Below are 12596 nucleotides of genomic sequence, written 5' to 3' on the forward strand. Positions count from 1 at the left end.
AAGGGTAATTTGGGGAATTAAAATCATGCAAAATCTAAGCCAAATGCAAGGACTAATGGTGAATTAATGAATTCCGATGCTAATTAAGCTTCCAATTAGCCAGTGAGTAGTGGCTCAAGAGTCTTTAGCTCAAGAACATGCTCATGCTAGCCAATGGAATACTAATTAGGCATGCTTATGCAGTTGTCACGTGACACATCCAACCCTATGTGTCCGTGGACAAGCTACAGCACGACAAGGGTTCAGTCAATCCAATCAGTCTAGACTTAGAAGTGATCTGGCACTTTTGTGAGTCTATTCGCAGACCGTGCATGCCCAGGCACTTAGTGTAGATGCATATCCTCTGGTTGCACACAGCATGATCATAAGCATTCCCATCAGAATCCTTCAACGGAATTTTCTAGTGCATTTAGCCTATTTTCTCTATTTTTGACATTTTTCACTTATTATTTTTAAGTGACTTTTGTTGGGCAGTAGGTAGGGCAATTTTGCTAAGTTAATATATAAGCAAACCAGAGTTAGCACTTTCTGGCAAAAAAGGCAACAAGAGCACCGCTCAACAGGCACCTTCCTAGCAGGAACCCCCAGCAAGGCCTAGCGTTTTTGCTACACAGCAGAGACGCTAGCGTTTTGCATCAAGACCCCATATCAGCCAGCGTTTTTTCATTTGCAGATTCCTGGCGACAACAGAACCACAGATCAGCCTAGCGTTTTGCATTTGCAAGACATCCGGCAGCAGATCAGTTTTCAGCCCTAGCGTTTTTGGTTTGCAGATCAGCCCCGGCGTTTTGCAGATTTACCGCAACGGAACATCAAGGAACATCAGCGTTTTCAGTTTTCAGCAGTTAGCACCCGCAGTAGAAGTCCCGAACCTCGCAGATCTCACCTTCCCGCAGCAGATCCTTGCCGCACGGTCGGATCCCGCAAAGTTCGCAGTTTCAGCCTGGAAAACGTAGATTTCAGCAGCTGCGTTTTCAGCGCGTCGTCGTCGCATCGTCGCCATCGACATCGTCATCAACATAGAGTCAGAATTCAGAAGATAGAAGATTTGCAAATTTCAACCCTTACAGTTTCCAGATTTCAACCCGTCTCGTCGTCGTTGACAACATCGGCAAGTCCAACCATTGTAGAGATTTGTGCAATCATAAGTAGACTGCTCTCGCCATAGAGAGTGGGGCCTTTGGAGGAGGGTTTTACAACGTCTCTGGTGTCGTATTCTTTTCTCTATCTCTCAGTCTCATGCACTTTCACGCACAGTGTCCATTCACTCTGTTTGTGTCCATTGCACTCTCTCATGAAGAACGGAAGGCTCTCCCTTCCGTAAGTAAAAGGAACCTTGAGCACAGTTCAGAGCACTCATCTTGAGCAAAGTTCAAACATTCATTCCGCTGCACCTAACATTGGTATCAGAGCTTTGGCAGTGTTCTGTATCACTCATGGAAAGAACCACAAGAATCACAAGAATTTTTTTGCTTGTTGCGGTCGCACGAACCCAAGTTCGCTTGGGCGTGTCGATTCCTATTCGTGTTTTTGAAGAGTGACAGGAATCCCAGGAAAGAAGGGCTTGTCCAGCCTCCCCTTGTGCCTCTTTTCACTCATTGAGAGCGGACCGTGCACTTAGCGGCTGGCCAATCGACGTGAGGTGGGAAAAAGCAACCTTGGTGTGAGCGCAAGGCCGCCAAGGGGTGCGCCCACTGAAAAGAAGAGAACTCTGGGTGAAGAGAAGATCCTTCTCAAACACAAATTGCAAGCGAAAGAAAACCTCAAGAACTCAAGAACCCCAAGAACCCAAGACCCACAAAAACCCAAGTTCCCCGTGAACTTAAGAACCAACGACTTCAGTAGATGATCATCACTCGAAGCGGAATGGATACTTCGCTTGGAGGTGATGAGCATGAGAGAGGCGAAGAAGAATTTTCCCCACCAGGAGGTTTTTCCGACCCTCCCCCTTCCCCATCTACGCCAAGGTTTGCATTAACTCTTATGGAGGCTTTCAACAAGATGGTGATGGACATGAAGTTAGAACGCGAAGCACGAAAAGCAGAAAGAGAAGCAGAAAGAAAGGCCTAGAAAGAACAAAGGGCAGCCATAGATCGTGAATACAAAGAAGGAATGGCAGCCATAAGGCGTGAAACCAAAGAGAGACAAGCTGAATTTGATCGCGAGAACAAAGCAAGAAGAGAGAAGAGCGACCAACACATGAAAAAGTTCTTACGACTCTTTTCAATTGTGCAAACGCAGTTTGAACAGAATCAGGAGAAGGAGACTCTCTCAGTCTCGTCTTCACCAAAGCATGACACACATGATTTGCATGATGGTTTGAATGACAATGATTTGAATGATAATGATGAGCATGATGGTTTGGATGACAATGACAAGCATGATGATTTGCATGATCAAGATGTGATTTCTCACAAGCATGATGATTTGCATGAAGATGACGTAATTGTTCAACACAAGGATGATGAGTTAGTTGATGCTTTTCTAGCGACGCTAACCTCGTTGCAGATTCGATCAATCACGAAGGATCGATCTTGGCTCTCGAGCCTAGGTCCAAAGAACCCTTACAGGAAGTAATATGTGTTCGCATGATTGGTCAACACACATTGTACGAGTGCTTCAATCACGAAGGATCGATCTTGGCTCTCGAGCCTAGGTCCAAAGAACCCTTACAGGAAGTACTATGTGTTCGCATGATTGGTCAACACGCATTGTACGAGTGTTTCATTCGTGATCGTTTCCTGTATTTTAGTCAGCGTCTTTATGTGATCCCTTTTCCTAGGCATGACATTGTACGTTGAGCACGTTTCACTCATGAATGAGCACGAAAGTATGCGAATTTTTCATGAAAAGCTGAAAAGTATGTATTCAAGGAAGTCACATTCCATGTCTCTTCCTTGGCATGACACATTTGTAGAGAGAGCACATGAAAGTATGAGCACCAAGCATGGGTATTTCCGTTGTGAATTGCCACAGTTGATTGCTTTAGATCATCAATACAAGATTCGATCTCATTGTTTGCATGTGTATGGTGAATGGTTTGGCACTCCGTATCTTTGTTCATCTACGTTGCATACACAGTCTTTGAGGAAGACAAGATTTTTTCCACTCGCTTTACATGGAATAGGTATGTTCATGGTTTTGTGTTGGAAGTGGTTTCACGAATTTTCAGCCATGGAGATTCTTGAAGAAGAAAGAAGCATGACTCTAGACGAAGTGGAATCATCGAAGGAGCCATAGAAGACTTTGTGTTGCTTTCGGCGCGGCCCAAAGAACCAAGCGTTGCAGACCTTTATGAAGTTCAAGTACCGCACGACCCACACATCAGAGTGGGCCGGTCCAAGATTCCGGATACTATTGGCGATCTCCCTCGACGCCATACAGTTCGGTGCCAGTACCTCACTTTGAAAAGGAGGGAAAGTCACGTGACACATCCAACCCTATGTATCCGTGGACAAGCTACAGCACGACAAGGGTTCAATCAATCCAATCAGTCTAGATTTAGAAGTGATCTGGCACTTTTGTGAGTCTCTTCGCAGACCGTGCATGCCCAGGCACTTAGTGTAGATGTATATCCTCTGGCTGCACACAACATGATCATAAGCATTCCCATCAGAATCCTTCGGGAGAATTTTCCAGCCTATTTTCCCTATTTTTGACATTTTTCACTGATTATTTTTAAGTGACTTTTCTTGGAAAGTAGGTAGGGCAATTTTGCTAAGTTAATATATAAGCAAAAGAGAGTTAGCACTTTCTGACAGAAGAGGTAGTAGGAGCACCGCTCAACAGGCACCTTCTCAGCAGGAACCCCCAGCAAGGCCTAGCGTTTTTGCTACACAACAGAGAGGCTAGCGTTTTGCATCAAGACCCCAAATCAACCAGAGTTTTTGCATTTGCAGATTCTCGGCGACAACAGAACCACAGATCAACCTAGCGTTTTGCATTTGCAGGACATCCGGCGACAGCAGATCAGTTTTCAGCCCTAGCATTTTTTGTTTGCAGATCAGCCCCGGCGTTTTGCAAATTTACCGCGGCGGAACATCAAGGAACATCAGCGTTTTCAGTTTTCAGCAGTTAGCACCCGCAATAGAAGTCCCGAACCTCGTAGATCTCACCTTCCCGTAGTAGATCCTCGCCGCACAGTCAGATCCCGCAAAGTTCACAGTTTCATCCCGGAAAACGCAGAGTTCAGCATCTGCGTTTTCAGCGCGTCATCGTCACATCGTCGCCATCGACATAGAGTCAGAATTCAACAGATAGAAGATTTGCAGATTTCAGCCCTTAGAGTTTCTAGATTTCAGCCTATCTCGTCGTCGTCCTCATCGTCGTCGACATCGTCGGCAAGTCCAAGCATTGTAGAGATTTGTGCAATCATAAGTAGACTGCTCTCGCCATAGAGAGTGGGGCCTTTGGGAGGAGGGTTTTACAACGTCTCTAGTATCGTATTCTCTTCTCTATCTCTCAGTCTCATGCACTTTCACGCACAGTGTCCATTCACTTTGTTTGTGTCCATTGCACTTTCTCATTAAGAACAGAAGGCTCTCCCTTCCATAAGTAAAAGGAACCTTGAGCACAGTTCGGAGCACTCATCTTGAACAAAGTTCAAACATTCATTCCGCTGCACCTAAGAGCAGTAAAAGAGCAAACCTAAAGGATGTAGCTAATGATGATCAATGAATGCTAATTGTACAAACATGCAAATGCATAATAGCAAGCCTAGCTAGCATACTCAAGCTCTGATACCAAATGTTAGGAATGGGATCGTGCTAGCTAGGGTGGATGAAAGAGAAACATAGTGTTAATGTGTGAGTGTGTGTGTGTAAGCAAGATCACTCAAGTGAATTAGGTTCCAAGATAGAATTAGCTTGGACTCATAAACATAATCTTGAGTATTGACTTAGCTTAGCAAGCTCACCATTGGATAAGCATGTAGTACAAAATAGAGTTGTGTTTGTTCATTCATGAAATGAGCTTTAAGTAGCTCTACAGCCTTGCTCCACAGCATGTTGGATAACTCCTCTCTTCTCTCCTTGACTCACACTTTAGGACAAAGCTCATGTAGTTCATCCACGGCATAGTGACATAAAAACCCGTTCCAGCCCTTTGAAACCCCGAAACCGCGAAACGACCGAAGCGTTTCGACGAAACGTGCGAAACGAGTTGATTTTTCTTTTCTCTCTCCTTTTGACCAGTTAACTTCAAACCACCCGTTCGGGGATTTTTTAAGCTATACACAAAGACCGCCTCAAAAAATCGATAGATTTTTTGACCCTCACGCACATCAAATAATGTCTCTCTCTCTCTCTCTCTCTCTCTCTCTCTCTCTCTCTCTCTCTCTCTCTCTCTCTCTCTCTCTCTCTCTCTCTCTCTCTCTCTCTCTCTCTTTAAACCTTACATGTCAGCATAGCCCCCTCGTCTTTACCTCCATGTTGTTGCAGCTGGCTGCCGACTTACCTTGTTCACTTGTGACTCAAGTCTCACATCTAGATTTTGGTATTTCATGTCTTTACAGATGAATTTGTATGTATATTCAATGTATAATTATACAAACATACATATAAAACGAAACCTCTGTTTCACTTTCTTTGAGCTCCGAAACGAAACGTTTCAGAAACCTCGAACCCTCGAAACGCACGAAACCTCGAAACGTTTCATATCACACGATTCCACGGATATACAAGCTTCTACACAACCTCCACCTACCGCTGTAAATATCCAGAAAAACAAGAAAGAATTAGCACCTCCCATTGTAAGTTCACCACCTAAAGCAATGTTACAAGTAAGATCGTGGGAGAGTACCTTGCCACCCTTGCAACTCGCTTAGAATGGTAGAAAGTCGTCACCCATTACATCTTGGAACAATTGGTTTCAAAAGGTGAGGACAACCTTCCAAATAGTATGATCATAGATAGACTCATTTATAAGCCTAAAACTCTTCCATTGATTAATTTCATCAAAGTGCAATTTATTCGTCCTTAATGGAAGTGTAGCATTTCATAATTCTTTGTATTTACTCATTTCCTCATGTACTTTACATTACCTCCATGCTTTATTGCCATATAGTTCCGCTTGCATACTCTCACGGTGAATTTATTGTGCAGACAATCTACGGACTTCCCCTCACTAGCTTCCGAGGACGAAATCTACATCAGGAAAGGGGACATGTTAACTGACGACGGAGACCCTTGTGGTGATGTGATTACAGGTCATGCAGTGGAGTCAGCACCAGGCAAATAGGAGGCTTGGTGACTGCCCAACACTCCCCATCGCTTGGTGTTGACCTTGGTGTTAAAGTCATTACAAACAAACGACGATTCAGTGGAGTCAGCACCGGGCCAATAGGAGGCTTGGTGATTGCCCAACGCTCCCCATCGCTTGGTACTGACCTTTGCAATTGGACGTCGATGAGAGGCACACCACATATCTCATTTGACACTATTTTTACTTTGACCGGCCAGTGTGGATGCCTATGTGTGAATGGGCCAAACTCATATACAAGGGCCATTGTAACCTAAATCCCATATTCTGGAGGGTGCATGCTAAAGAAGAGTGTTCTTGCCTTATCTCCATCGTGTGTTCACGAATGTGTGTATGTGTGTGTATGCTTGAGAGAGAGAGGGAGAGAGAGTGTATGTGCGATTGAGCATTGCGGCGGCATCGGCAGCAGCCAGGCGGTTGAACGCGGTGGCAGCAGCTCCCTCTTCTTCGTGGCTAGGAATCCTTCATGGCGGCGAGCGTAGAGCCGTGAGTGACACACCCTTGCTCCCTTTGAGCTTGCTAGGTTAGCCTAATTGAGTGCTTGGAGCCCTCTGTGGCTCGCACACAGTGCTCAGCAAGTCCCTAGCTCCGACACGTGCGGTAGACGCGCACAGCTTTTATGAACAAGGGTGGGTTGTTGCTGCTATCGCTTCCCCATTGGCTCGTTTGCCACACAAGGTCCATGCGGCAATAGATCAGTTCATAGAATCACGCACAGGTTAGAGATTGAGGAATGCCAAGCTGCTTGCCTACCTTTTGAGGCCGAGCAGCTTGCATATGTAGAGCTGAGAGGACTTGAAGGGCCGTAAAGGTGGACAGTGAGGAGCATTATGTATGCAAATGCATGGCCTACAAGAGCATACAAGATCGATACACTGTCAAGACAGCCCACACTTGGAGAGCCTTAGAAAGCTGATGCTATCGAGAGACCAAAGACAGCTCGACAGCTTCCAGCTTGTGATACAGAGGCATAGAGAGTACATAATGGGGAAATTCAAGATCCGGACACAGCATCAACAAGCCCAAGAGGAGAGGGTGGAGCAAATTTTCTCAGGATTTTTCACTTCCTGTTTTTATTCTTCGTACGCTTACTGTGTTTTGGTAGCACGTATATTTTTGTACTTTTTGTCCTTTCTTATGGACAGCCAGAGGACACTCATAAATTGACTTTATCCTCTAAAACACGATATGACAACTTTCTTTCTCTCTCTCTCTCCTTTCATCCATACCTCATTTCACCATACGCATCTTAATTTTCTTGTGCATTTCTTATGTCAAGAGCACATTTTAACACATGGTTATCTCAAAAGCCAGCTAGTAGATGTTAATGGAATCTTTTATTTTTCCCTCTTACTTTTGGACAGTCATACACCAGCAAGTATAGATTAATCTCCTCAACTTCAATCTACAATATGGTAAAAACAATGACAATTTGCCACTCCTTTTGCTTCAAGATTCAGATTGTGGCGCGTGGATCAAAAGAGTTCACACTGAATTATGCATAATACGAATCTTTGAGTTGCTGGAAGGGCAGTTTTATACATGCTAGCAGCTTTTAAGTACAACTAAATAGCAATGGCAGCATACGCTCTTCAAAAATCTGAAAACCCGGACGCTCCAAACAGAAAAGTACCTACACCAAATGTCTGCAAAATTGTGGCACGGTTATGGTGCCATTATACCATTGATTGTGTATGACAGTGAGTTGGCCCAATCCACCTTGAAAAGCAATGTTTGAAGAGTATTCATGATATTGTAGTCAGGATCTAGCTTACGCTGCCAACCCTGTCCAAAGGAGGAAAAAAAGCTTGTAACAAGATCAAGACATTTGATATATGCTGGTGTACTTGGCCCAAAAGATTTTGACAACTAAAGATGTGTGAAACTCTCCTTATCAAGCAGCAAGCGGAGAGAGAGAATGGTGCATGGTCTTGATATAAACAGCTAACAACTAGAATCCACACCGTGTGTCCATGCCCACAAAGTATTCTTAAAATGCAAGATCAGAAAAAAGAGGTGAAAAAGATGCAAGCACGAGCCAACACACTAATCAGCCGCTAGGTTAGACCTTGCAGACCCCTATTTGTGCCATATCATCAAAGGGCCCAACCACCACAGGGGAAATAGGTAGTATTCTGGGAAGCGGCGAAACCACTCCAGCTTCACTCAGGTTGCCCTTCAACAAATTGCTTGGGTTGAAACAGCTCAAACTCAAAATGCAGTTTCAAACCATTATATTTTATGGGGGGGGAAATGCAGTTTTAATCAACGAGTAAGCTACATTCTTACCTCCAAGACCATCGTGGTGACCATCACAGTACAAACATCACCATCGACATTCACCCGGTGTCTTCGGACCTGCTCCAAAAGATCCTGCATACAGTCTCCAGGATGTATGTCACCACCCTCCTCAGAGCCCCACAGCTTGAAGGAAGACTCAACGTCCTGCCAATACACATACAGCTTCAGCTTCCGTCAAATTGAACCAGGTGGATTTACAGAAGAGCGTAGATTACCTCAATAAATGAGGCTGGATCGGGGCACGATTGGTCCCTTGAGAACTTGAGAGCACACTCAGCAGCCGTACGCCCATCTCGAAGTGCCACAGCCTTGAAAAAATCCAGTAGGTTGACTCGGTCATGACTGGACAACTCTGCTGTCATGCCAACATCGAGAAACACAACCTCTGGTCTGGTGGGAAATAATCTTTTTCCAGCCTGCAATCGCTTCTTTTTTACTCGAACAAGGATGTTTCCAGGATGCATATCTGCATGGATAAAGTTATCAACCTGCATAGCACACGAATTAAGTTTAGCAACAGTCCTTGGCTTGAGTAGACAAGCCAACAACAATTTCACAATGTTTAATCAGAGCAACGTAGCTGTATTATCTATGCATGATCTCCAAGATATGGTCTAGGTAGTGCACAAAGACAATGAGGCAAGATATATGTGGATTTGCGAAATCTGACTACAGTGATAATCTTTTATGCAAAGAGTCTTTGCCCCTATATCATGGAACATTAAATACTAATTGGCTTTCTCTATTTGAAATAGGTCTTCATACTTCAGACCCATGGTTATACAGATTGGGGAGTGTGACCCTCTTACGTGCCCCCATCATTGGAGACACTCCGCACGACCTTGGTTGATGGGGAGAAGCGGAGTGTAGAGCAAGCCGCGGAGACAACAAGGGCAGCATAGGCTACTATTGGTGCTTCCCTAATTGTTGATGAATGGAGAAACACCCACAAGAGGTCTATCCATGGAGTGGTGGCCTATTCTCGAGGAGAGATGTTCATCATTGACTCTCATCACGCAGCCGGTAGTGGAAAGCACGTCGGCATGCTCGCACCCGAGTGGGCAACGACCATAGAGCTCATTGGGCCTAAGAACGTGGTGGGTAGGTATGGTGGCGGACGAGGAGTCATCAAATAGGGGGGCCAAGGCTATCATAGGGAGCATGTACACGAGCATCACCTTCTCTTTTGCATGGCTCATTCCCTCAACAACCTTCTCAAGTGACAAGGACATAGGGGCCTTGTCATGGATTGCACCTACCATTCATGAGACTCATCATCTCAACCATCACAAAGTAAGGCATGAGTTTTCCAAGAGGAGATCTCTCTCAATGGTTTGAGAAGTACCATTGGTCAGATACAAACCTCATAACATCAGCTAGAAAGATAGACTGGAAGATATAGAGGTACACCTCAAGAAGTGGATATGTCAGATCTGTTAGCAAGAGCCCGAGACAAAGGAGCATTACATATGCTGTTCAGCTACTTATTATGACATCCCAAAACGATTTCATTCTCTTTGAAGAAGAGTTTGGACCACTTTCTGAGATCATGGACTACACGGACGCATCAGCTAGAAAGATAGACTGGAAGATACATAGGTACACCTCAAGAAGAGGATATGTCAGATCTGTTAGCAAGAGCCCGAGACAAAGGAGCATTACATATGCTGTTCAGCTACTTATTATGACATCCCAAAACAATTTCATTGTCTCTTTGAAGAAGAGTTTAGACCACTTTCTGAGATCATGGACTACACGGACCAGAGATGCTTGGGGCTTTTCCTTCTAGAGATACGCCGGTTTAGAGAGAGAGACTTGAGGAGAAAAAAGTCAAGACACAAAGCGCCAGCCCGCAGAGAGCTTAGGGATTTCTTCACCAGCACCAGCAGTACCATATACCCCTCCACAGGGTATAGTGCTTAATCGAGCAGTCCAGCTCAGTTGCTCGAGACACCCGAGGCCTCGGAGATCTATGCGTAGGCTGCAGGCACACATGAGAATATAGGGTATCATCGCTTGAAACCGGGTGAGACCTCTCCAGTTTTTTGACCTGCGCACACACACTCTGTTGCCAAACTCACCTAACCTCGGTTCGCGAACCTCCTCTTCAACTGGTTTCAAAGCCGTGTGCAAATTCCTCACGAGGAGTTTGTCACGAACAACTGAGTATTTCAACCCTACACCCTCGAGAAGCTCTCTCTCCCAAGGAAGTTTTCATCACGAGAAGTCTCTCTAGCAAGCAAGTTTCCTCTTTGACTCTCTTACTACCATTCCTTTCTCTCACAACCACATTGGGCATTTTGATGCACATAGCTGCCCCATGTATGCACCTTGAAATTGTGAAAATCCCCAAATTTTTAGGCGAAAAATTCAGTGGCTGTAATTTTATGCATAAAAATTTGAAAATTAACAGTTTGGGAAAAAAATTTAGAATTTTACATTATCGAAGGGGAGCTTCTAGAAGTTTTGTATTACCTTTGTAGCACCTTTTTTGCAAAAAAATTGCAAAAATCATTGAAATTTCAGCAAATTACTGATTTTTTACATTTCTTACAGAAATACAATTTTCTTTTTTTTGTGCACAAAAGTGATCATATGGCCTCCTCTTCGGACGTAAAGAATCTCTTCAAAATCAAGAGATTTGAAGGTACTGGATTTGATTTATGGCAAAAGAGAATGTAGAGCATTCTTAAGATTGCGATGGTGCAATGCAAGATGTAAAACCTATAGATATGACACATGAGGCGTGGCTTAATCTAAACAAGAAGGCTATTGCGTACATAAAAATGGCTGCTTCGGAAGAAATTTTGGTAGACCTTAAGGATTTCTTACAAGGCATAAGCCACAAAGAATTCCAGATTACTCATGGGTTCTCTCGGAGAATCTGACAGAGATAACACCTTTAGGTGGGCAGACAAAAGAGAAGTTGAAATCCGACGCAGGAACTGAAGAAAAGAATGAAGATTTGGATAGATTCTTGGTGGAAATTTTGCCCAAGCGGAGTATGAACGTCAACTGCAAGTTGACACATGTGTGAAAAGATTGATCAAGTACTCCAGAGACCCAAGACTTGAGAAATGCCTGAAGGATTACCCGATTGATGACATTTACTCGAGATGGCGTGAGGCCATTGCTTTTGCCCTCAGGTCGGGAGGAAAGTTGAAAGGACAGACGAGTGCAGAAAAGCGGAACCTTTGCTCGCAGGAAGAGCGGACAAAACTCTTGAACATAAGACGAACCAAAGGACTACCAAAAGATAAGCCAGAAAGTTACCGAGCAGCAATTGAACGCAGAAAAGGAAAGATGAAAGCAGGACTGGTACCAAATTGCGTGGGGACCAACTCACAGAACAAGCACAACGTGCCAATAGAAAAGAACAGACTGAACAGACTTTTAGCACTTCAATAACAACTAAACTGAAAGAGAGAGAGAGAGAGAGAGAGAGAGAGAGAGAGAGAGAGAGAGCACACGCGACATGGAGTGGCGGAATTCCACCCCAGAGAGTATTGGCCCCAAACCTTGGCGCCCCTTTCGGTATTTCTTTATATTGCATCAACACAGTACAAGCCGTGTAAGGCATAGTTACCCGGAACGGGCACGAGGAACGGGAACAGGAGGGTCCGGAATGGGACGGAAATGGGGAGGAGAAAGGGGGACCGAAACGGGAACAAGACCAGAACGGTAAACTAAAGTAATGCTTGAATTACCTCCATTCAGCTTAGTCCCAAATCAACTCTTAAACAACCCCAAATCTGCCCGCAAACTGCCCCAAATATGTCCCCCAAACAGCCCCAAATCTGCCCCCAAATGCCTACTTTTGCTCGTCCCGCCCCGCGTTCCGCCCTTCCACGTCATGTTCCGCCCCATTCCCCCTCGGTGCGGAACACCGTTCCGGTTACACCCTGTTCTGGAACGGTGTTCCGTTCTCGACTCCATTTCGGGAACAGGACTCGTCCGGAACGCCGTTTCGGAACGTTTGGGTTGCGTTCCGCCCATTCCCTGTTACACTAGTGTAAGGATTCTAGGTACTGATCCTT

The 12596-nt window shown here is 44.8% G+C and overlaps 1 protein-coding gene across 6 annotated transcripts in view; it reads right to left on the reverse strand.

Annotated features, from left to right (window-relative positions):
• LOC147462310 (uncharacterized) overlaps positions 1–12596 on the reverse strand; it is a 131324-nt gene that overhangs the window by 27607 nt on the left and 91121 nt on the right. For 3 of the 6 annotated variants that reach the window (XR_015184347.1, XM_086483463.1, XM_086483465.1), the window contains exons 3-5: positions 8775–9047; positions 8548–8703; positions 7892–8043 (exon numbers count right to left, since the gene is read on the reverse strand). Coding sequence is in view for 5 of the 6 variants with exons in the window: in XM_086483463.1 (XP_086339589.1) it covers positions 7924–8043; positions 8548–8703; positions 8775–9047 (549 nt within the window). In the remaining variant the exon portion in view is untranslated. Of the gene's footprint in view, positions 1–7627; positions 8044–8547; positions 8704–8774; positions 9048–12596 lie in introns of those variants that run through there. The other 3 variants (XM_086483455.1, XM_086483469.1, XM_086483459.1) reach the window with 2 other exon arrangements.

The sequence above is a fragment of the Adiantum capillus-veneris genome, chromosome 2, assembly GCF_014529385.1.
Source record: "Adiantum capillus-veneris isolate H3 chromosome 2, ASM1452938v2, whole genome shotgun sequence".
Classification (NCBI taxonomy): Eukaryota; Viridiplantae; Streptophyta; class Polypodiopsida; order Polypodiales; family Pteridaceae; genus Adiantum; species Adiantum capillus-veneris.